Source organism: Chaetodon auriga, chromosome 5 (genome assembly GCF_051107435.1).
Source record: "Chaetodon auriga isolate fChaAug3 chromosome 5, fChaAug3.hap1, whole genome shotgun sequence".
Taxonomy (NCBI): Eukaryota; Metazoa; Chordata; class Actinopteri; order Chaetodontiformes; family Chaetodontidae; genus Chaetodon; species Chaetodon auriga.
Window position 1 is genome coordinate 23240927 of NC_135078.1, and position 26301 is coordinate 23267227.

Below are 26301 nucleotides of genomic sequence, written 5' to 3' on the forward strand. Positions count from 1 at the left end.
TTACAGTTTAAACCATATTCACCCAGATAGATGAGCTCCAAAGTAAAATATTTCAATTCTAAAAACTCAGTGGTTTTCTCAGCATCCATTTGTCTATGTGATTTACATCATTACGGCCTTGCACACAGAGCAGAGACGAGCAGTGGTACACAGTTTGATATTTTATTTCTCAATGCAACAGATGATGTTATGTAACACACAACACGGACACTTGATGTAACGAAATAATGGATGAGGCGGAGGCCACATCTCCTCCATTAAGTCCATTACTTCTCTATATTCGGACATTTCAGAGTGTGTCATTGACCTTAAACATGGCCAGGCAGGGAGTTCACCGCTAACATAGCATTTAGCAGAAGTGCTTTGCTATGGTTACCTGCAGACTTTAATAGTGTACCTTGCACGTTAGTTTATACTGCAGGTTAAAGGTGGGGTGAGTCATTCAGGAGAACTGTTGTTGTTGTTATTGCCATCTTCTCCTTCTCCACAATGAGATTGGACGTTAGTTTTACGCCTTCTCTTGTGCAAGCACAAATCAACACCACTTGTTGCTGATTGGACGGAATAGTGTACATTTACAAGTCAGAAGAGCCCGATTTTGACTCAGCGCACACCCAGAACAGACAGCTACTTGACCCTGAGGAGATATTAATATCAGCAATCTCTCTCCAGAAGGACTCACCCCACCTTTAACTGCTGACAGGAGTTATGTTTTAGTTGTCCCGACAGAAGATTTTAACAGCCAGCCAATCAGAAACAAATATTCACCATAGCAATGGTATAAAACGGGATTTAAGCAGGATGAGTGTTGTGTGTATGGAGTCCAGGATCAAAACAGGACTATTAAGACTGAAAACAGACACCAGAACTGATTATTTGAATGCACAGCCCTTCGGTTCAGCTGGAGGATTTTGTGCCATAAAAATGAATCTTTCTTAACAGTTCAGTGAAGACAGCCTCACCAGAACTATGACCTTCTATTGAGTCTTTTTGTATTTTGCTACAGATTGGGTGTATCATAAATAGATAACTTACCAGATAATATACTGTACAAATTAGTATTACGCTGTCATTTATGAGACCACCGGCCACATAGGCTGCATTCAAAGTGCACTGGAATGCGTTCAAAACTTGCAGTGAAAGATTGTCTCATTCAGCGACAGTATTTAGGAGACACTGGGAGGCTCGGCATCGGCGTCACCTAAAGACTGTGAAGTGCTGAGGTGCAGCGGTCCGTCTCCTGTCCGCAGAGTGCTCCTGTCCAGACCTAATCAGCTGTTTCTGTACAGTCAGTCCGGCCTCGCTTGTCTTTGGCTTGTCCTCACTGCCGTTTGGTCTCAGGGAATCACAGTATCTTCTGGAAAACATAGTTTGCTTCAGTAGCTTGACATTTTACAGTTCATCCGTCCTTTTCCTGCAGTGTGAAGCTGAAAAGAGACGGACATATTAGCATGAAGTATTTCCCTCACTGCAGCAGACATGAGTGAATCTCCCCTGAGTAACATGTCGAGCAGGTGACATCACATTGGGAGGAATGTCATTATAATCACTAACACATGGTCTAATTTTTAGCCTCATTGGTTTTGTATAATTGAAACGCACCAGACACCGAGGCCAGCAAGCTATCTCATCATGAACCTCATTATATCTACGACTTCGTGTGCTGCTATGGAAGATGTGACCCGGCCAACAAATGTACCGTATGACTTGTTGGCCTGTGCTGATCACACCCTGCACAGTGTTTCGGGGTCTATCAGATAAGAAAGCTCCTCAACAACAATGATGGTTTGTTGTCCCACAGGTTATCTTTATGTAGGTAGTAGTTTTCAATTGGAAAACATCATCAGCGTCATTGCTGCACCTGTTCCCTTTCATTTAGTTTTGCTTGCTAATAACAGAAAGTTATAGCAAAGTTGCCGTCCTCCTTTGTGATACTTTTCTTCCCCAACAAGACAAGAATTCTGATGCTATCACCTCCACCGTACATGTCTCCACAGGAAGACGTAAATTACCTGGAACTGTAAGCTTCACTGAAATGTGAATGCAGGAAAAAAAACATCGGCAGGAAACAATTCAGAGTGTGGCCTCATCTGGACGAAAATCCCAGTTTTGTGGACTTTTTTACAGTATTTACTTTTTCTGCTCATGTCTCAGGTAAGAAGGATGACTGAACAGAAAGACTGCAGGAGAAATATTATGGTACACTGTACTCTGTTGAATCTCACGTTCACATGTGAGTCATCGGATTATTTTAAATCACAAACCACCGACATAGTTTGTGGTTTCCGTTCATGTTAAAGCGGCTAAGATCCTCTAAGTGGTGGTGAACCTCGCTCCATCCTCGCCTTTCCAGGATGCCCCTTTCATACCCAAACGTGTTGCTGCATCAAATTCAGAATAAGCATATATTTACAAAAATTGATGAAGCTGATGAGGTCAAACATTAAATATATTGTCTTTGTTCTGTTTCAAGTTGATTATGTCAAAACAGTCCTGCAATAAATCCTTTAATGTCCAGTTTTGGTTGAAAGGGACAGAGGTGTAGAATGAGGCTGCAGTTTATGGTGCTATTGAGCTCTATTGTGATATACTGATAGGTGTTCCTAATATTTTGTCCATCCCCTGGGTAGAATAAGTTGCAGGAGCACCTTTCTAATGCAATACAATCAACAGCACCACAAACAAAAGCCTCCAAAATGGTATAAAGTCAATTTGTCATTAAAACGCATTAGCTTTTGTTTGATATACGTAACAAACTGAGAGTAGAACCACAAAATTCAGCTACTGAGGAGTGTCCATATAAAAAGGCACATAAACATGGTCCACATGTTAAATTAATATATACGATAACAAATATTATGAATTTTACACCAATGTCAGATTAATCTCAACACAGTTTTCAATGAATAAATTCCCTGAATCACATATAATTAAACTAAGAGCAGCTAGCTGCAAAAACAAAGCATCAGGGAACCAAGAAAACAACTTAAAGTTCTGTGCATCATGACGCAGAAATTGTATAACCCTATAAGCATCCATGAATCACTGTGGAACACGGTCTTGATACTTCAGTCATGCAGGAGTAGTTGATTTCAACTGCAGCAAAAACAGGGTGCAATAACACCGTAAAACCCACTTAGGATTTATTGCTTTTTTATCTGTCCAGACCTCAACAAGTTAGAGTTACACCACTCTCGAGTGTTTGCTCAACTCTCTGCCTCCACTTAAAGAGCGTGATGCATTGTGATTGGTTCTGATATCAGCCAAGCTTGAAAGGGAGTGTTGGAGGTTTCCCACAGGTCACTACCAGCATGTTTTGCTTTATCCTGCTCCTTGTTTCATGCTCTCTTGGGCCTGATCTCGCTCTAAGCTAACTAAAGGCACATTATGGATGCAGGTGTGTGAAGTGAGGTGAGCATGCTGCGGAGAGAAGCTCAGAATTACAGGGTTCACAGCTCAGGAAAAAAAAGCATTAGCGCATGCCGGCCAGTCCTAAAACACCATCAAAACATCAGGTTGTCCTAATGTGCGCCTAATGATATGCTCGCTGCAGTGCTTTAACTTATTATGTCAGCATTCAGGCCACTTTCACATCACACAGGCTGCAGGCTGCCACACATTAGCAGCTCTGTGGAGTAAAAAGCTTGTGAATCACAGGCTCTGCAGCAAAATGTTCGCCACTGATTCAGATTCCTGTTAAACACACAGCTTGTCATTAGAAATGAGTGCTTACACTTTTCTTGACTTGTCTTCCATATTTACAACATGCTATAATTTAACACCCCTGCTGCAATGACAAGGTGTCCATTAATACAGCAGTGGGCACCCTGGGAGGACACAGCATGCATGTGTGGGAAATAATTATAATTGCAATTATATTTACATATTTAGCTGCTATAAAGGTGCAGTTTGTACTGGTAACACAGGCTTACTTATAAACCTGAGATGCCAGCATTATAAACACAATGTCCTTTTAGATTTGCGCTCATGAGAAGTCAACTAATATGCCTGAAATATTTACACAATCATTTGGAGTAATGAGCCACTTGCAGTGTCTTTAGTGAGTCATTATTTATACCAGGAATGACACTTTCCACCGTCTCCCTGTGCTTTGTGTGATGGCTGCTGATTTGTGCTTCTCTACCTCACCACAGCTGAGTATACAGGCTGAGAATAAGACCATATATCCAAATATATGCCAAATTTATTAGTTTTTTTTATATCATGAGAAACTACCAGGGAGTGCAAGTTCCTGCACTGCTTGTTGTGACCCATCAGATGTTGCTTCAGAGCTAAATGTGGACAGATCGACCTCAGCGATTTCTTGTCCCTTTGCCATCACTGCCTGCTTTTCACATGACATCTTATTAATGTTTATCCTCCTGTAGTTTAGCTAAGATGGAAAATATTTTACTTGTTTTATTTTTCAGCTTTTTACAGGTTTTTTCTCAGCATCACGATGACAAATCATTTCCTCATGTGTGGTTCTTGATATTCTGATTGTGACACAGCGCTGTAGCACACAACATGTTTCCTGTAGAGCATGAGCTCTCTAATGATGATATTGTTCTGTGCTGTCAAAGCCTGTGTGGCTCCTGCACTGTAACTCTGCAGGGACATCCGTCCTGTGTCTGTGCTCCAGAGGAGAGCTCTATCAGACACAGTCTCCTCACTTCTGCTCCACATTCGCTCTACAATTTAGTTCACAAACTAGCCGCTTGTTGCTCTTTTGAAATAAAATATTCCGCTCTCTGTTAGCTTAGTTTTAGTGTTCTCAATCATGGATAAACTGTGCTAACAAACTCCCTCAGCTCATAACACACAGCGATGCCTTTCAAATACGTAATACGTAATAAGATTTTTGTCTTAAATACCTTCAATACACTTGTTAGGACTAATGCAGTAGCAGCCTGTCTGACAAAAACAAAAAAAAAGACGCAGCTAAATCCTTCTGTGGAAAAACAAACAGACGGGATGGATTAGCACATTTGCCACCACTTTGACGACCAAAACCATCTAAATTTCTGCGATCAGGAAAGATGAATTAGGAATGCTGTCATGCAGGGAACCCGTGCACGTGTCATATAACATGGTGCATACGTGACGAAGCCATAGGTCGCTGCGGGTGTTGATAAGGGCCGCGGTGATATGCCTGCATGTATTTCTGTGAAAACAAACTATTGATAATGGCCATTCTGTACAGTGCAGTGCAGCCACTCGTCTCTAGTAACCATTCCTGTCAGTGGTTGTGCCTCTTGTTTTATCAGCCCTGTCATACATCAGCTCCTGAATTAGCTAAACCTGCTGTTGCATGTTGTCCCAGGGTTTAAAGGAAATATGCTGCTCAGTTGCTCCTTTGTGTTGCTAGTTAAACAGATACAGAAAGTCGACAGGGATGACTGAGGAGCGCTCGGGCTCCAGCAGATGCCTGGCATGGCGTTATTGGTGAAAAATAACCACCTCAGCAGACCAGACTGGAACTGTTTTGTCATATTACTTCATTAAACCCGTCTTCAAGCTGCGGCCCCGCCAGAGTCATTCTGGAACGGCTGGTCTCACTTACGTTTGTAATCCTGCTCAAAGCGCAGGGTGAGTCTGCTGAGCCTTCCCCTTGGGGTGATTTACTACAGAACACACCAGGCTCCTTTTAAGGAAGCCTTTTATATGCCCCTAAATGTCTCTCATTTTACAGCCCCATTGATTATGACTGCAAAAATCCACTGAGAGGAAAAGAAGAAGAGGAAAGTGATGCCGTGCGCAGAGTAAATATTTAAAATGAAACACATCCCCTCTGTCATAAAACTGGGTTATTCATGGGAATTCATATAGCAAGATGACGGCTGTAGTGGAAGTACAAGTTGCACCACTTCCAATATGAAATTGAATGATTTGTGAATTAAAATTTTATCCTCTGACATTGAACTACTCATTTTATATTTGTATGTACATCACTGAAATGAAATGTATGGATTTTAATCAAACTTACTGTGCATGTGTGAATAGAAATCCACCTGCACAAGCCACACTTCCAATCTGTGACAACACAACAGCACTTAAAGCCTTCAGTCGTGACGCATGTTGGAGACAGCAGCCAAACAATATCAGTGTTATGAGTTAGTTTGAACAATCATGAGTCTATTCTTTGTCTTATTTGGCTTTTAACAGTTCTGCTGTGATAATGTGGAGTTGATTCTGCAACAAACAGAAATCCTTTGAGGACTTTAAATTGAAATCTTGTGCGATATTTTAAATTTCTGATGACAATAAAACTTTTGTTGAATTTCCAAAACAAAAAGTTTCAAGTGAATTGAAATTCAGAAGACAAAGTTCAATTTAAGAGAAACTCTTAATGGATAGAAAACTCTGCAAAAACGTTGTGGAATATACATCTTCCTGTCGTCTGTGACAGGCCGGCTGTCAACATGCAGTGATGTATTAGAATAATAATGACTCAGATACTGAGCTGTCCAACCCCAGTTGACCTGTGTCTACGAGGGTGTTCTCATTGGCTGCCAGTCGTGTAAACAGCCTCTCCAGTTGTGGGGGAAGTCTTGTGCATAAGCGATAAAGATTTATCTGCTGCAGGGGGTGTTGGGCAGGGCACACGGAGGCCCACTGACAGGCAGAGAGCCACACTAATATTTAGAAATGTCTTCAAATGTGCCAGGAAGCTCTTCAGCCTTTTACACAACACCCAGTGGTTTTACAAAGCCACATTACATCATCTTCATCACTGAAAACTGACCAAAAAGATTATGAATTTACACTGTGGAGGTTTCTGTAAATACAAAACAAATCCATGACATTGTTTACAATTATTAACTACCGTAAATAAAACATGCTATCCACCCAAAACTGTGCACATCTGTTATTTTTACTCCACTGACATCAGCTGGATTCAAAGATTGATTACAGGTAACACAGTGCACCGATACAGCTACAGTCCTCAAATGTTTATCGAATCATGCATAAAAATCCAAATATTAAATTTCACTTTTACATCTGTAATACTGAATCACCCCAGCAGCATCCAATGTGTCAGAAATGATTTATTTTTCTGCACAGTTCCACCCAATCGATTTTACTCCTCAGAACAAGTCCAGATATGGATTTCTGCTTTTATTAAATACACAGTGGACATTAAAGCGACAGTTTTCTATCAAACTCCAAATTGAAAAGAATCTTCAGCCCTTGAACTGTTTTTTATACGTTTAAAAGCATCCTGGACAGTATGTCATGAAACACTATATACAGCAGTGGAGATATGTGGAACTAGACCTTTACCATTATAACAAGCTAATAATGGATTATAATTTGTTAAAAAGCAAAATATCCCATAAATGTTAAACTTATTTGAAATATGTTTAAACTTTTATGATTTCACTGAAAATGAAAATAGATTTTGGGTGACAGATGATTCCAGTATTTTATAACATCTTGTCCTTTTGGATTATTTTGTCGTCAAGTATTATTTTTCAAACTGAAACAAGCACATGACTACTGCATGGGTGTGTTGTCACCACCATCATTGTGCTAATCTGCCACAGGATGTCCAAAAGCAGCAAGTCATGTAAATTGTTTGATTCTCCATGACATTGATTCTTCACCCTTAATCTGCTCACATCACATGATAGACCACTGATGTGTCACTTAGGTCTGTGAATTAATAGGAAAAAAATAAATAAAAAGGACAAAGACAAATAAAAATTGTATGATTTCACAGCAGTGGCCATGGTCACAGACTCCCTGATAGACCTCACCCTCCTCTCAGTTTCAGAGAGTTTTGTTTAAAAGTCTGATTACTCTCAAATAATTATAATTATTTTAAATAAATCTGAAAAGTGGACATGTTAAAGTTGTATTGAACATTGTGCGTTTCCATTAACTAACGTTGTGTTCAGGTGTCTTTTAGCTCAAAACCTGCATTTGAACGAGGACAAGCACTGTTTGAACATGCAGAGGAAGAAGTGTCAATGTGTTTGTAGGAAGAGGAGATTTGAACAACATTCATCATAATCTAAAAAAGCGTTTGTGTGGGTAAAATAAGACTTACTATTGGTTTTCTGGTTCTGATAAGTCAGTGAACTGCGTGCTGCCGTTGGACTGCAGAGGACCAGAGGAAGCCTCCTCGCTTTTGCTGCTTCCCTGAATACTGGCCAGACTTCCCTCACTCCTGCTGGCTGCAGACTTTTGGAAAGAGGCGGCTGTGCCTGACTCAGCCTGCCACAGAAAGCAGGAGCAGCGAGTCCGGAGCTCTTTATAGAAAGTATTGAGGCGCAGGGTGGACAGCCAGGGGCAGCCCAGCAGGTTCTTGAACGCTGTACGGAACTCTGGACTCCTGCAGTAGATGATAGGATTGAGGCCGGAGTTGATGTAACCCAACCAGTTTAACAGTCGGAAGACCCTCTCTGAAGGAACGTCTCTGTTGAATGCGTTGATGATGTTGGCAACAAAGAACGGCAGCCAGCACACGGTGAAGGTCCCCATGATGATACCCAAAGTCTTGAGGGCCTTGTGCTCTTTGACGAGTATTAGCCGCGACGGCCTCCGCTTGGCGCTCTTTCGCCGCACCACGTTGTTGCAGCTGCTGGAGGTTGCACACGCCAACGGCACAATATTGTTGATGTGAGGCCCAACTTGCATTTGTGCTGACGGACACTCGCTCTGGAAACGCATGCGATTCTTATCTATGAGCTGGACCTGCCGCGTGGCTATTAGAAAGACTTTTGCATACACAAATATCATAATGAGCAGAGGGATGTAAAAAGACACTATAGAAGATATGATAGCAAAGGCCCTGTTCGTCACAAAGTCACAGCATTTAGGGTCATCGTAGCACGTCTTCGCTTTCTTGTCATCATCACGCCAAAACCCTTTCATAATTGGCACAAAGGAAATTAAGGAGGACACAGCCCACACTAAACAAACTATTACTCTGGCACGCCACTTATTGAGTAGAACCTTGTGTCGGAGCGGCCTCGTAATGGCTATATACCGGTCCACTGCTATGACACAGAGCGTCTCTATGCTTGCCGTCACACACAGGACGTCCACAGAAGTCCAAAAGTCACAGAATGTGTCACTGAGCTTCCATTCACCCGTCACCACAATAGTGGCCCCAAGAGGCACCACGAAGACCCCCATGATGAGGTCCGCACACCCCAGAGACATAATGAAAATGTTTGTCGTCGTCTGTAGCTGTGAAGTGCGAGCCACAGCGATGATGACCAGCAGGTTCCCCACCACTATGGTCAGTATGATGATTACCAGTATGATGAGGCTCCAGGGTCCCGCCGCTTCGTAGGGGGGTCGTGTGCTGTTGGTCACATTAGATACTGAAGTGTTGAAGTTGCCATCCATTATTCACCGGATCAACTCAGTCAGAAGTAGTTGGAGTGTTTTTCACGTCAAAGTTAGCAAAACTGAAGAATCTGCATTTCCCACAAGCATCATAAATCTGCTCACAATCAAAAGCTCCTCAATAAATAAATAGTTATTCTTCACTGTGCAGGTACTGCTTACATTTCAAACCTTGGGAGGTTTGTTTGGCTGTGTTCAACAGGCAGTCGTGGCTTTCCATGTTTCCAAACACCTGATTGCTTGTGGAAGTTCTTCTGGTGTCGGCAGCAACAGCATATTCCCCAAAAAGATGCATCCAAACTGTCCACAAAGCCGAAACAATTGTAGGTCACAGAGTTGCAGCACTTTCATGAATCCAGGAAATATTCAGTGAAAAAAAGTTTTTGAGAGGAAAAACCCGGCCCTGTCCATTCAAAATCCGTCCACTGGGATTAGAAGAGTTTGCAGTGTTTTCTCGCTAAATCCTGCAAGAGCCACAGTGCCACAGTTGGACTGTTGGAGATCAAGCAACAGTGACGCTGTTGCAGGAACCACCAGAGTGCACCAAAGTGGCTGTCCACTCTTTCTTTTGCTCTCTCTCTCGCTCTCTCCCTCTCTCCCTCTCTCTGAGTGCAGGTTGCCCAAGATTGCATTGGCTCTAATCACACCCTGGCTGAAGGCAGAGGGGAGGAGTTGAAAAGTGTGCCTGTGTGCCGAAGCCATACGGGAATTAGTGCCTTATTACAGCTACACACATGCAGACAATGACACACATGCATAGACACACATATATAACTTTAAGCAAACTTACTTTGAGAACTGATCCTGTATTAGAGCATGTAAAATGTAGGTAATGTTTGTCAAAATATGGAATTAAAACTGCAATTAAAACTGCTTATCAGTGTGACACATTATTTACTTTTCAGTTTAAAAGTTAAGCTGATGTAAAAAAGCTGAGACGCCGTGTGAAACACAAATAAAACACAATGTGATAATTGGCTGATCTTTTTTGACATATACTCACTTGAAAACAGCACAAAGACAAAATATTTAATGTCTGACCTCATCAGCTTCATTGATTTTGGGAAATATCTGCTTATTCTGAATCTGATGCAGCAACACGTTTCAAACACGTCGGGGCAGGAGCAACAAAAGTAATGTGACGCTCCAAAAACACCTGTTTGGAACATTCCACAGGTAAACAGGTTGATTGGTAACAGGTGATAGTATCATGATTGGGTATTAAAAGGGGCATCCTGGAAAGGCTCAATTGTTCACAAGCGAGGATGGAGCGAGGTTCACCACTTTGTGAACATATGATTGCATGAAGGATATTACTACATGGGCTCAGGAACACTTTGTAAAACCATTGTTTGGCAACAAAGGTCATTAGTAAATGATTGCATTCTGTTTTTATTCATGTTTTACACTTTTTTGGTATCGGGGTTGTATGTGATGACCATCAGATCTTTAACCTTAATGTCAGTGATGTGTTGGATGTAGCTGTGACTAAGCTTGTTAACCTATTAACTGTATCTGTCACCTGACTGTGTCAACATTGAGACAGGCTTTTCCACTGCTGGCTTCTGTTCTCACTGACAAATGATGCTGGCTTATGTCAAACACACACTGCTACGGCTCAACTTTTTTGTTTTTCTTTTTTCTTTTTTTTGTCATTCATTTGAACAGTGCAGTAAACACAAAAGTATTAGACCACTTTGGGAAGTTTAATTGTGATTGTTTACTTCTACCACACAGTACTTACAGTTTGTGGTAGACCACAAGGCACGAGACACCCCCGTTGTGTAGAACAGGAAATAAGTTCCCTCCCTTTGACTCAAAGAAGTAAAAGAAAATAATAGATCTCTATCTCGCTGTTACTCAGGTCAGTGCGCTGAAAAAGAACAATCAGGCGAATGAATGCCTTCTATGCGATTCACTTCAGATATCCAACGCTCCGAGCTCTCGTGTCAACAAGCAGTTCCTTCTTTGGTCTGATCAGCTCCACAGCTGCAGCTGCGATTGCTCTGCATTTATTCCCACCTTGCATCACACTTAATGAGAAGTTTAACATAGGAATACTCATAAGAACTGCATGTCTTGGCAGTTTTGCACCTTTTAAGATTATTTTCCCCTGAATATTTCCAATGATATTTTGTTCAGATTTTACCATTTCTTCTTTATAGCTGCTATAATCAGTATTTTATAATAATATATACGAATTAACACAATGACAACAGTGTGACAGAGTGAAAAAGGTCATGGAGCTCTTTCTGGAGCTTTGTTGTAAGCTTCAACTCACTGTTTAGTTGTTGGACCCCAACTTTAGTCGTTCACTCTCGCTGCTCTCAAGCATCGTTTTCAACTGCAGCAGGAAGTTGTTTTCAGCAAGAAAGCTCTCAGACACAGTTAGCAACTAGCTAATGAACATTTAGCTGCTAAAGAGGCAGATGTTGGCCTCTGGAGATCAATCTCCGAACTCCAAATGAATGATAACGTTGTCCTGTAACTCCTGGATGTGAAAATAGCAACTGTTTGCTAACAAGTTTGGCCTGACAATAAGAGGTGAGGCGTTATTGTTTCCACTGCCCCGTATCGGCCAAATTTAGCCAAAGCAGCTAGATTTTGGCAAATGTACATATTCTTCTTCTTTCCAAGAGTTAAAGCAAGCAATCAATACCAACTCTCTCATCTAGTAGCTCAGTATTAAGCTAGAGCCAAGAGGCGGCAGCCTTAGTTTAGAATTACGAAACCCAGGACAACAGCTGGACAGCTATCCAACCAGCAGCAGCTGTAAGCTCACCAGATGTTCATTTTTACACTTGGTCTTTCTATGGATGAAGCAAACAAGATATGACATGTTCATTTGTGAGCTTTAGAGGTGCTGGTAGGTGGATTTTGTTACCTAAATAGACAGATCGAGCCACCCGAACAGCCCGAAATGTCAAACTGTTCCTTTAAGGGTTTCTCAAGTGATTTGTAGGCTTACTTTACATGAAGCATCATATTCAGGTTAATACTTTGACACTGAACACTTCACAGACTACACAGAGGTTATTTCTTTGCCATCATATGCCTCCCTTCCCTTTTGTCCAGCTTCGGTTAAAATAGAATTTTTTTTCTTTTTCACTTTGTCACTCATCGGACAGGAAGTTGTGGAGTTGTGAGTGCATTCACAAAAGGGAAAAGCGGGCAAAAGCAAAACACAGGCGCCTTTTAAAGTTGATGACCAAGAGGCCCCATCAGACGGCATTTCTGTGGATGGAGGTCACCGCTGTGGAGCTGACAGCTTGACAGCTGCTCATTTGTCTTTGCGTGAGAAGATGCCATTGGTGGATCTGGACCTGGTCCTGGTGTAGTCAAGCATGGCAGCTGGCACAAGCTGAGATGTTGATAGTGGAATCAGCCGTGACAGCGTTCTCACCATTACAGAAGAGCTCTGCATTAGCGTACTGTGCATGATTTATATTGCATAAATCATTTTCGAGAATAACTTCTTACATTCACTTTGGACGACTGACAAGACTAATGTGAATGATGTATTTACCCATTAAACCCAAATATGTGACGTCTCATCTGTAACATCATGTGCTTAATCATGTGCGAATTCTTCACATTACCATGGTCCTCCAGTGCACTTGACCTCAGCAGCAAGTCAACAACTCCCGTACCTGTTCCCTGCTTTGTGTGAAACGAATTGTAACTATGGAGATATATTTGACAGCAACTGCAAAAAAAAAAAAAAAAAAAAAAAAAAAAAAAAAAAATTGGATTTACATTGTGCAGAACAGTCCAGGATTTGCTCTCTTCATGATGGTAAACCATGGCTGTAAATCATCAGAGCACTCAATAAGTCTTCAGAAAGTCCTTTTTTATTACCTGCTCACCCCCCACAGGGAGTATTTCCCTCCTCTCCATGGAAACCTTAAAGATGATTTGTTCCAATCAGTTGTATTAAAAAAACTTCTGGTATGTCTCTGTTAAGACTAACAGCATCAGCGAAGGACTGATCTGTGGCAGCCATCTGGACTTCACAAGCTTCCATTTCAATTCACAGCACAATCCATCTGATCGGTGCCAACGCTCCCATGCTTGGAAAAGTCCACACAGTCGTCACTCTCCCGCTCGCTGCCAGTGGAGAATGCCAGACGGTGTAAATCTTGCTGGTATTCAGAAAAGAAATGATCATAGGCCATTTGTTAAACACGAGATGTGGATTTTTTTATTGAAGTGGCTTCTCGAGGTGTTGTTTGGATGTGCCGAAGTGTGACCATTGCTTTTCCAGGAGGAGACAATTGAGACGTTTAATGTCTTCATCCTGTCAAACAAAAGAAGAACAGGAGCTGGCGGGATGATTGTAAACACCCAAAGCAAAAGGGGTCAAGCTCTTCCATTTCAGACCAGCTCTGCTTTAATCTTACCGCACAGTCTGTTTCATGTTCACGACCCTCGACTGAAACCCAGATGAAGTCACGCTGTGATTTCAGCTTGGACTCGCTTCACACCACACCTTCATCGCAGATTGGATTGTGTCTGTGCATCAGATGTTTACAGATGCCTTCTGTGAGTTTGTTCGGTAGCTTTTCCTCTGCACAGGAAACTCTGCATTAGCTGGAGAAGCTAATCATGACTGGAAGGAGGAGTAAGGAGTGGCTGCAAGTGCAAAACAAAACTTCACATCCCTGAACACTAATGATGGCTCTGCTTTATCTTATAAAGAATGTGTAGTATAAAGCATCACATTGACTGTAACATACATCAAGAATCTTGAGAAAATTAATCGAGGAACTGGCATTGGAGCAGAGGACATTTCCTCCTCGAGGATGCATCCTGTGGGGCTCAAAGCCCAAAAGCATTTCCTCGGCCAGCTGATGTCTATGGAGATGTATAGATGTATGAGACCATGTGTTGAGGTGAGAGGAGGGTGGCTTAAAGACCGAGCTGTTCAGCCTTCCGCGACCAGCATGTTGTGGGTAAATCACGCTCATTATGCTCTGAGTGGAACCACATGCAGAGATTTTGTGGGGTCTCTTCTGGGGGCTGTATACAGGGAATATTGAGGTTTTAAGGCACCAATGTCCCACCGTACACTCTGGGGAGGGTTGTCTGAGACCAATGTCAGGCTATTTTGGGGAAATTTTAAGTATTTCATTCTGAAAAACCACCCTGAATGCATACAGATGCCTCCAATCTTTGTGATTCCGCAGCATTTTTAACATAAAGCACATCTCAAAGCTTAAATGTCTCCTGCTTCTCTTTATATTTGCCTTTGTGACTGACAGGAAAATTTGCATCCACCTCATGGCATGCTTCGTTAAAATGTATTTATGCTCATATTGTAAAGGCAGAGTTAGACATTTTGGTAACCGAGGAAGATGAGAAGATTGTTCCTACTCTCATATCCGCCTTCTTAATGTGAAGCTTCAATGAGCATCCAGTTAGCATAGCTTAGCATTAAGACCTCTGAGCAGCTGCCAGGCAATCAGCCAAGAAATCTTCCTTTAACTATTGTTGTTTTTATATAGATCCCAGAGAGGTATTATGGAGTCACTTCAATTATTCACATTCACTGTGTTTAATGAGGAGTTCTGATTGGCCAGACTCCTGCCAGCACATAACAGCCGGCCAATCAGAGCTCTGTATGTAAGTTGGGCTTCATTTTTAGGTGCCATACTGTATCTTAAATCATTAAACTGAGATGTTTTTCCATGAAAGCAATGATAAAACAAAGCTGTAAATGTGAAAACAGGCACTGTACTTGCAGTGCTACACTCCAGCCTCCATGAAGTGTGTCCATCTGTACATTTTTCAAAAACACTTATCCTGTTCAGGGTCATAGAGGATCCCAGAGAAGAGATCATTCTGATGTGTGGTTTATTTTCTTAACTCAGTTTCGGTGGCTGGTCCCTCAGCTATTTATCGTTGTTGTGAACACCAGAGAATTTCTTTCATGCCTGAATGTATGATGATCCACAGATGTTTGTCATATATCTGCATGTGGAGGAGGTTCATCATGCCACTCAGCTTTATGTCTACTAAGGGAAATCCTCCGGCATTGCGTCTCTCCTTGAGGCAGCCTGTTAATTAAGTGTCCATTCTTCAACATGTAGGAAGCTTTGCTTTTGTTTTCTTTGGGAGTGCCCGTGTAGGACCAAGCGTTACCTTCAGTGCAAACAGGACACACAGGCAGGCCAGTTGAACGGAGTATCTTGTTTGGCTAGTTTTGAAAGCAATGAGCTGTCACGACACATTACGATTAGTAACCATGCTGGCGTTTCCATTTGGTAAACACTGAAGTAAAAATACATGTGACCTGCCTCGGCTCACTGCTTGTGATACTCACATCAAACTCCTAACCTTTGGTCAGTAGGAGCGGGTCGTTACGAGGTTGTAAATCTGCGAGACTGTTGGCGATGGCCATTACAACATGCTACTAAAAGTCCAAACAGCCATTATTGCTTAAAGGCAGACAGTAAATTAGAGTCAGAGGTTGACACCGGCTTTATATCTTAATAAAAGAGGCGGTTTGCTTCTGATCATCCTCTGCATCAGTGTCAGATCGAGGAAGGCCGGAGTGCAGGGTGCTGGCGCCAGAGACAGAGACACACAGACGGAGAGAGACGGGCTCTGGTTCAGCTCTCATCGGGTCCTGTGGGGATCAGACTGCAGCTTGTGTCAGCAGCTTGTTGGCCCTCTGCACTCAGCTGGGGGTTTAGTTGACATTAATCACCATAATTAGTCATTACCACCCGTGAGTTCACTGAATTATTGATGGCGGTCCAGGTGAGATCCACCTGGAGATGAAATCCTCTGTCAGGTAAACATGCCAGATAAAGATTAGCCACATTGGATATCTTGATGGCCGGACTGATGACAGTACAAAAGAGGAATGTGAGCAAAACAACAGGCAGTTAATTTAGCGTAAAAGGCTAAAATAGGGGCACAGAGCAAATAAGGGAGAGCAAACTGTTGAACAGACAACTCAAAAAGTGGAATATATATAGTAATCTACAGTATGCATACACTGTTATGACAGTTGATTCATACTGACTGTATGTGCATTGCTGTTTATGTTAATGGTCATTTGTGGCCTCTTGTAGAACATAGCAATAGTTTTATTTTCAGTGTTTCTCAACAAAACGCATTGTGTGTACCTTTAAGGCCCAATGGACACGTTAAATGTATTTCCTACATCCTTTGGAAACCTGAATTCTTTTCATCGTCTTTTCTTCGCCGTAATTGCCACATCTCTATCTTTTACCACACTTTGCAGTGGGCAGTGTGTGTGCTGAATGCAGATACATCAAATACAGGTAATGATCATAAATTCCACAGGGCCAAATTACTGTCTTGCCTCTCCAATAAGTAGCCCACAGTCAACATCCGTCCATCAATTAGACTCAGAGTCAGGGAATAAAGAGGCTGGAGCCTATCCTTGAACATACTGAGGGAGAGGCGAGGTGCACCCTCTCTATCACAGCGCTATTGAATAAAGAGAGACAACCACTCACACTCCAGTTTGAAGTTTCCACCTTATATGCATGTCTTTGAACTACTGGAGGAAACCCTGGAGAGGGTTTTCTGCAGAAAGACCGTTGTGCTGTGAGGCAACAGTGCAAATGACTGACATCTGAATATTTCTAAATATACATACACAGTTTTTTTTTCTTTTTTTACTGTTTTATTGCTTATTTTTATTTAAACTGTGTACTCTCTGCACATTCATTTCTCCCATGTTGGGAACTTTGATATTATCTGCCGGACACGGAGGATTAATACGCAGAGACATTAAGCGCCACAGCTGCTCTCTCATAAAATGTTGTCCTTGAGACTTTAGAACACCACTTCTTGTTTTGTAGCTCAGCGTATTGTTAGCCGCTGAATGATACGATCAGTGTGGAGCACTTGAGCAGGTTTGAACAGATCGGACATTTTGAACATGTACAAGATGGTAAGATTGGAGTATTTACCTTGTTTGCTGGTCATCCTTATCCCCCAAATGATCGCAAACTGAAGATGCAACTGATTTCAAGGCACCCTGTGGCATGTGAAGTTGCTCTTATTCTGTCTATTTATACCACATTTGTATATTTGGGGCTGTTTACATTGTTCCAAGCAAATGCTTTTGTATCCATCCACAGCAGCCATTCTGCACAGCTAACGCTCATCGTCCTGCTCCAATATTCTAAACATTAGAGAAAAATGAGACACTTTGTGGGCATGACCTGGAGTGAGGTGCTGACATGGTCCAATACACAGTGTGTGCAGTCACACCGAAAGAGGGAGAGATATACGCTCATTTTCCAGACTGATGCCAGAGTCCAGCCTAATTTGAGCAAGAAGTTTGGGCTTTGCTTAAAGAACAAGGTGTACCCATTTTCTCTGGCTGCATGAAGTCCACTGTACAATAATTAAGACATGAGAAGCCCGTCAATCAGCATTAAGATGTTTTTATTTGTAACAGGGACATAAGCAGTCCTTATTTGAGCTCACAGAACCTCTTTTGACTGGCCTGCATCCTCAGTGGTCAAACTGCAGTAACCAAACGTTTCCACCGACTTGTCATGTACATTTGCAGACACAGAGCTCCAGCCACAGCGTCTCAAGGCGGGTCATTGTATCTTGCTTTGCACCACACCACCCATCTTAAGTGGCCTCATTATGGACCAAGTCGTTTATTGTATTTTAAGGGTCAGAAGATCGCCGTATAATTCTGGTAATTCTGGTGCAGTTTTTCACGCAGATGAATCTGCTGAGGCCACAGAGCATTTGACCTGTAACCAGGACTTTGTCCTTTACAAATAATATGTGGCAATTCGCCTGATAGAACAGATGAAACACACCCACATATCAAGCTGCACTCACTCACACACACACACACACACACGCACACACACACACACACCCTTGTTCTGTTAAAAACTGACGCCTATTCATCCTTTAATCTCTAACCTCAGCCTGAACCCTCATCTCTTAACCTTAATACTTATGCCAACCCAATACTGTGTACTACATTCCTACCATTATATTCACCCCACAAACACACACGCCTAAGCGCTTTCCTACATTTACACTGAAGTTATATGTACTGAGTATGTAAACACTGGTCTCACAGGAGAAAACCCATATATGCTGGCTGACAGGGAATGTAGGAAGAAACCTGCATGGAAAGATAGCAGCAGATAATCTCAGGTGTGTGGGAGGAGAGTGGGCACTGCCAAACAAACCTGTGCAAAGCAAAGACGTGTCAAAGTATTTTTAGCTTAGCACGACGCTTAAGTATATTAAGTATCATGTGTATTCATGAAATTACAGTTTAAATTTATCCAACTGAAAGACCCAAACAGCTTTAAAACTGTTGAATCAACATGTCTTTTGATTGGACATTACAAGCTTCACAAAGCTAGAATGCACATACGGGCAATAAATGGGCAATAATACTATACTTTACTGCAATTTACTGCAGACATTCTGCTACACAACTTTTCATGGTCTTAAAGATTAAATCTAATTAATTAATTTAAATTAAATTAATTAATTAAAAAATAAAAGTAATCTAATTAAATAATTTTCTTCTTGTTTTTTATTGCATTTATTTTAATTCTAATTAATTTCAATCATTCATTCATTGAATTAATGTAATCAGACTCATTGAAATCGGGACATTTGCATAGAAATGAGCAACTTTACACAATGCTGATGAAGCCAATCACCGGCAGTTAAATCTGTCTGTATTTCACAGTATTTCTGAGTTTTTAAAAGCGGTCACCGTCCCATGCTGGTGCACCGGTAGCGATGAGTTTTACATCAACCACCAGTGACTGGTTTGCAAGAGCTGGACGGACGATGGAGGAAGCTACAGCAACTAAGAGCATGGTGGAGCCTAAAGCGCCTTAAGCACAACAACAGTGTTTATGTAATTACTCTCACTGCCAGAAGGGGGAGACAAACATTACACTTGACAGGTTTAAAAAATGTAATCACATTTAATCGAAAATTTGATTTAAATTGAATTCGCTTTGAAAATTTGATTAAATTAAATCGAATTGATTCCAAAATTAGATTAGCTAAATTTCATTTTGAAAAACAATTAGATTGATTCAACTTAATTGAATAGATGTTAGAGCTGGTGGAGAGTCGTTGCCTCAGAAGTTTCTTGCACCGCGAACACCTGCAGTATTTGACCTGATGTGATGTGAGCAGGTCTGAGACACTTTGGAGTCCTCTGGTCGGCCTCTCTCTCTGACTCAGGAGCTACGTTTAGCACTAAAAGGCTTCATGACGTTACTCTTCAACCAAAATGAGTCCTACTTTCAGGTTTTCCCTTAACTTGGTTAGGGCGACTTTTAGCCTTATGCTTTGTGAACACAGTCCCAAATGTGTTCATTTAACTGATTACCTGCAACCCATCACGCTACATTCTTCACAAGCTGCAGGTGACAGTGTGCTGGGAAATAATGGACATGGCTGTGCAAAGATTCAGCTGTGCAGTGTGCACATCTTGCTGCCAGGTTGCCATTTTGCCAGTGACAACATGCCAAATTAAACCTCTTCTAAGGTTCACTACCAGCTGTGTCTGTCTGCACACTGTCAATATGATCAGCTGTGTTGACATGAGACAAAAATGTATTTAATATCAAGATAACATTTAAAAATAACAAGCCAATAGAGGTGCTCTTGGCATCCATGCGGCACAGTGTTATGTTGTTTCTTTTGAAAATATAGCTACCAGATTGATAACATAATAAGGTCTGTGCCAAAAGCTTTTTTCATCCTAAGTGGTAAAATTGAGCAGAAAAAGATTTTCTGTCAGCTTCTATCAGGCTACCAACATGAGAAAGAGAAAAGACGGGCTTCCAGAACAATAAACCCAAACAAGAATCTAATAATAATGCAATAAAATATAACATTACAATATGAGCAAATAAAGAGTCTGTAGATAAAAACACAGACCTTTCCGGGTTTAAAAGCTGATGCTGTGTAATATTAAAGGGTCTGACAGTAGTTTGGTTGCATACAGCAAATATTTACTGTTACTGCTTGGCAACGAGCCTAATGTGATCCGTGTTGTGAAAACATAACTTTCTGTCAGTTACGGGAGCTTGGAGGTGGGTGGAAGACGGTTCCAGCACCGGATCCCGTGATGGTATGAGCTAACAAGACATCTGTCCAATAGCTGAAGACGGTTGGATTGTATAATAAGGGACTGTATGAAAATTATTGGGGAAGAGATGTTTTTGCTTGAGCTATGGGAGGACAGTATTGTAGTTTTTTCTCTGGGTCTGGGAGGGGGCCAAAGAAAATGTCGATAACACTTTTTTATAAAATCAAATTCACCCCCCCTCACCACCCCAGTAATTTTCATACAGTCCCTAACAGCTGTGGTTTGAGTGGTGCCATTTGCAGCTGATGAACAGGTTTACCTTCAGTGCGACTTTCAGGGCAGGGCAAGAATTTGAGTTGAGTGGAAGGTAACAGCTAACATTCAGGAAATCTCAACCGCCATCTGCCTGTCTGTCTCTGTCAACCTTCTTTAATGTCATAACCCTGTACAACTAATCTGCTGGAGCCTGCGGTTTAGACACGTGAAGGATGTACAATTTAGCTTGCAGATGCAAGCGTCCCAAAAAATCTCAAAAGCTGGCGCTCAGACAGCAGCACAGTTTCAAATAACGCCTGGGATGAGCGCCAAAGTTTCTAATAGAAAAATCTCTAAGCCCTATTGTTTGCATGGAGCTTCTCTGTTTTTGTTCCAAATGAGTTTTATAAATATGTAAATAGTTTGTTTGTATGGCTTCCATCTTTGTCTTTTCCTCTGAATTAATAAACAGTAAATATACTTAATCTGTAGTGAATCATCTTTCTAGAAAATCTCTCTTTAACGCACATAAATTGATGCATAAAAATGTCATTCCCTGGTTTCTATAAGCCTCAGTTTGAGGCAGGGGCTGTAGGGGCTCTTATCTCACAACACGTATTATCAGAACTGTTGTTGCAGCTTCATCATTTACATTTCTGTGCTGCTCATAATAAAAAAAAACTGTTAATGGTTAATAGTGTTTATGTGGGTGTGGGTGTGCAGTGGAGTGGGTGTCAGCATTATTTATCATGCATTTCATTTCAAACACTCATTAAATACACAGAATAACAGAACATAAGAAAATGCCATTTTCTCCTGTTTTGCCTTTTACCTTCAGTCTCACTTTTGTTTGTGCTCACTTTTTTAATTGCAGTCCCCTAAAATCTCCTTTTAAGGCATTTTCTTTTCAGCTCTAATTGCTCTCACCCTCTGCCTATCACTGCCTCATCAAACAACACAAGCTTACTGCTCACTGTTATTATCAGCAGTGCTGAGAACCTGTTGACCTGGGTCAACGCTTAGGTCCATGAATACTCTGTGCACTGTTTGGATGTGCTTTAGAGTCGACATAATGCGAGTTTGTACCTCTTTATTCTACAATCTTTGTTTTCTTCTTCTTGTGTTAAATGCTAAAGTGAGTGTCCCATTTTCTCTACGTAATGCATTATTCTGCTCTAAAAAAAAAACAAAAAAAAACACCATTTCTGGCTTGCTTATATATACAATGTTAAAAATGTCTCATGCATAATCCATCGCATGTGTCTCCTTTGTGCGTGCATGAATTATATATTCCATGTTGGGATGTTGACTGAAAGGCTGATCACTAAAAATGCGTTTAACCCGGACTCTGACAAGGAAGCATTGTTGCTGTGAGCCTTTCCGCTATCAAGTTACCACTCAGTTAAGCCACTGTCCTATTTTCCAGTATCTGCGGGGGAAATTAAGCTTTTATTTATTTATTTATTTTCCAGATTTTGGCTCTCTGCTTGACACATTGCAGCTGTACCTGGTCTTTCTCTGTTGTCAGCTGCAGGAGAAGTGATCGCTGATGTGGAGAAACCCCTGGAAATCTGCTGCTAAAGCAGCCATAATTAATATTTTTACATTAATATTGCCTCACATTTGAAAGGGCTCACTGATGGACGCATTGAGAATTATCACCTGAGTCTGCAGCTCCCTTCAACTCCATGGAGATCTTAAGCGTCTTTCAGCACATTATTTAGATTTTCTGGCCTTACTGTTCACGCTCTCATCTCATCTCGTCTCATCTCTCCCATCAGCATCATTTCCAGATGCAGGGGGCAGCTGTTTTCAGCTAAAAAGCGCTACGCTAACTACAGAGCACCAAACTGTTGATAGACAAAGCGACTAGCTGGTGAACAAAGTGGAGCATTTAACAGCTAAAGAACCAGACAGCCTATTTCCTTCAGGATAAGAATATTTTGCAACTGAAAGCATTATTTTATTGACTGTTAATGTCATTTTCAATGAAAGTGAGTGACTGCACCTTTAAGACGTTGATAGAGGGCTCAGCCCCTGGCGCCATGTAAAGCATATTGTAATAAGGCTTAACATGCTGATTGAAGATAAAGCTTAGAGAAGGAAATGTAGAGGAAGGGGAACTGGGTTGTGTAATCTACTACTGAATGATCCCTCATTGAGAAGAACAACATTCTGTGGCAGCATGACTTTTTTATTTTATTATTCTTTTTGGAATAAATCACAGTCCGTGTTATTAGTTTGGGAGAGCTTCATGACAGTATCTCTAAATGCCCTGTTGGTGATCCCAAGGGGCCTTAGAGATAGAGGGACAAGAGGCCAGTGGGGGAAGGCGGCATCTGCCTTCCTTTGTTCCTAAATTCCTGTGCTGCACGCAAGTCCCTTGACATGCTCACCTCCTGATGGCCGTCAGACTAAGATTAGAAAGACACACCTCGACGCTGCTTTCTAATGCAATATGGCCTGTTTGCCTCTGTGTTGGCAAGAATCTTGACTGGCCAGTTTATGCTTGAAATGCACTGGGGAGACAGAGCGAGCGAAAGAATCGATGTGAATGTCAGTGTGCGTGGGTGGAGGAGGGATAAGCTTGAAGGAGAAGATAGGTAGGAGAGGCTTTGGGCTTGAGATTCAGACAGCAGAGGGACACGAATGGCATGAAAACATGAGAGCGAGCCCTGCGATAGCATCTCTTCAGCCGGCTTCCTTTTGCTTTGGAACATTGCTGGCATTGCTAATGGTATATGTCGGCAGTGGACGAGCTTAGACCTGTTCCTCTGACTTTTAAAATAGAACAGCCAGTCCCTGTGTTTGATTCTTTCGTTGGGGCCAGGCCAGTCGAGCACCAGCCCAAAAATGCAAACAGGACATCTCGTCGCTCAGGGGAAACCAATCCTCATTATGTGGGAAAAAAAAACAACACGACTGGAGAAACATGCCTTGTTTTCCCAAAGTCATCAGAGATACTGTTCTGCCACTGGGCCAGAATGCGGTAAATGCTGCCTTTTTTCGAGAATTCTGGCATAAAATGCTCAACCTTTGCTTTCTGCATTACACAGAACAACAGGCCTCACTAAAACCAGAGGATATTGCACAGGGTCAGGTGGATTTTACATTTCTTTATGTGGATGTCCACCCTCTTTCTCCTTTACTGCAGAGATTTACAAGGCGAAGTGTTTGTGCAGCTCATGTTGTCACTCTATTTCCACTTAGTCAAGCTGGTTGATGCATGCAGTGTTAGCAAGGTCAGCCAAAGTGTAGGGGAGCGGGAAAGGCAACCAAGATAGCACAGTTTTGATTACAGTTCAGGACAGTAGGACAGATTTTTAATGGAATTACATGTCATTGAGACTTTGATTGCTCCTGTAATTACCAGTTTATCAGAAACAGGCTAATGACAGTGTGGTCAGAGCTACCTCAGTGCCCCACTGTGTTTCACTGCAGCTGATGAGAAACAGATCAGATATTACGGTATGTTATCTCTCAAAATCTACACCAAGCAGCAGTCTTTGTTCTTTGGAAATGACAACCTGGAGCCATTTGATAAATGTGCCCAGTGCTCTGGATGAGAGACTCAGACTTCAATGAGACTTCAGTCACAGAAATGGGGATTTCAAATGAGTCATTATTTAGATTTGACTGGGTTTTGACCTTAAAATTAAATGAGAGCACCATGCAGGCCTTGTATAGTAACATGCTTAGCGTGTTTTGCATTTTGAAGACTCAGCTATGTTTAAAAAAACTTTTGGGGGACTTGGGGGAGGCAGAAACAAGCTGTAACACTGAGACATTATCATCATGTTATGATGAACTTGTTAGCAAACAGTTGTTCATTTGCACATCCAGCAGATACAGAGCAACATTGGTACTCATTTGGAGAACTCTAATATTCTACTATTAGTCCAATAATCACTTTCAGCTGTATTTTGGTCTTCACTCACTCCTGAGGTAAATGTCAGGCTCCTTACATGTCAAGCGTTCACTATGTTCCACCATTTTTTTCACTGAAAACAGCATCTGGAAATGACACTAATAAGATATGGAGACTGAACCAAAAGAGTAAAATCTCAAGCTGCAAATCAGAAACAATAAGCTTAAAGATGCTAAAACATTCCATGTGTGACCCATTTCGCATACACATAGATATTTGATCCATTGTTGATATTAAAAAATGATAATGGCAGCTTTAAAAGCTAACCCTAACCCTAACTTATTTGCGGTCTTGGTATCTTTAGACTTTATTTGCCTCAAAAGATTTACAAGCAGCTCTGCATAAGCCACAACTTAAATGGGATGTTGGTGTTTGTTGATGCAGAGTGGTGGTGGAATTCAGCCTTTATGGTACTTGTTGTATTGTACACTGCGCAGTAAGACATTAGTCTTCTATGCACTCAGAATGCCATTTATGTCTTTCTGTGCAGTTTCCACCCAACTAACAACTTTCACCTTCTTCCTTTATGAATGTGCCTCCCTGTCTTTCACTCAGTCGGCTGGAGAAATCTCGACTTCCCATTGCTGCTGCAACCTGATGTTGGCTGATTAGCCTTGGAGTTAGTAGAAGACTTGTCCCTTTATAAACTTATTTTAATGGCACCAAACAGCAGAGCCAGGCCAAATGGGCACTTAATAGCCAAGGGGAAGTTGTTTGCTGAGATATGGAAGCAATTGCCTTCTCTCGCTGTGGCTCCATATATGTATCTTATACTTATCAGCTCTATCAACACTTTCATATTGACGTGATCTGTTGCTCTTGTGCTTTACATATTGGATTGAAGAAGAAATCATCTCTTCCATGTTTACGCCTACAGCAGTTTCCCATCCCTGTGATTTGAGCCATGTCCTGTTTTCCTTGATTTACTGTCGCTGTTGTTCCTTTTCTTGCATGCCATGAGAGAATTGTTTTGGTTGTAGAACGGCCTTCAGAGGACAGGCTCAGGTTCAATTAAGCTAATTAGTGTTAAATGTGAAAAGTGTTTGGACAGCTACTCAGAGATGAAGTGAAGCGATTTGGGTCATGAGATTAAATTCATTGCGTTCCCGTTTCCCACAGCTACATCATTCACTTCGGTTGAGAATAAAAATAAATAAAAAATAAGATAAATAACAATGATTTCATTGTAGATTTGTGGATTTTCAGAGCGATTGCCTGAACTGAATCCTGAACATGCAGGTTCATCTACTGCTCTGCGTAGCTGCTGGTCAAAGATTAAGCTGCACAGCAGACCATGATCCCATGCTCATCCACGCACAGAAGTTTTGTCCATTATTTTATGCACTCTGCACGTGTGTGTGTGTGTATGTGTGTGTTTGCACGTCTTGGTACGTGTCTGATGGGCAGAAAGCTGACTGCACAAACCATTTTGTAATGATGGTTTTCCCCCAGTGTGCCAGGGGAGACATGTCTGTAGAGGCTGCTAAATGAAGGACGAAGACCATTTTTCCATGCTGTGTTAAATGATAGCTACTTTTCCAACCAGGGAACCAGAAATGTGGAAACACAGAGGGAGGTCAAGCATAGTAACTACTAATCTAGATATTGTGTGAGAGAGCAGAGAGAGCCTTCCCACCAAGAGACAGACCCACGCTGCCAAGAGTCTGTAGTTTAA

At 41.6% G+C, this 26301-nt stretch overlaps 1 protein-coding gene across 1 annotated transcript; it reads right to left on the reverse strand.

The window, feature by feature from the left end:
• Window positions 1–154: 154 nt before the first annotated feature.
• On the reverse strand, window positions 155–9941 carry adrb3a (adrenoceptor beta 3a). Its single transcript, XM_076730999.1, has 2 exons — window positions 8054–9941; window positions 155–1427 (listed from the first exon to the last, which is right to left on the reverse strand). The coding sequence occupies exons 1-2, from the start codon at window positions 9358–9360 to the stop codon at window positions 1400–1402; spliced, it is 1335 nt and encodes a 444-aa protein (XP_076587114.1). The 5' UTR covers window positions 9361–9941; the 3' UTR covers window positions 155–1399.
• Window positions 9942–26301: the final 16360 nt, after the last annotated feature.

Bases quoted from the DNA above. Each gene is read 5' to 3' on its own strand.
- adrb3a (XM_076730999.1), bottom strand. From the start codon at position 9,360: ATGGATGGCAACTTCAACACTTCAGTATCTAATGTGACCAACAGCACA. The intron at 1,428-8,053 runs GTAAGTCTTATT...GTCTCTTTTCAG, and splicing joins TCAGAACCAGAAAACCAATA to CTTCACACTGCAGGAAAAGG.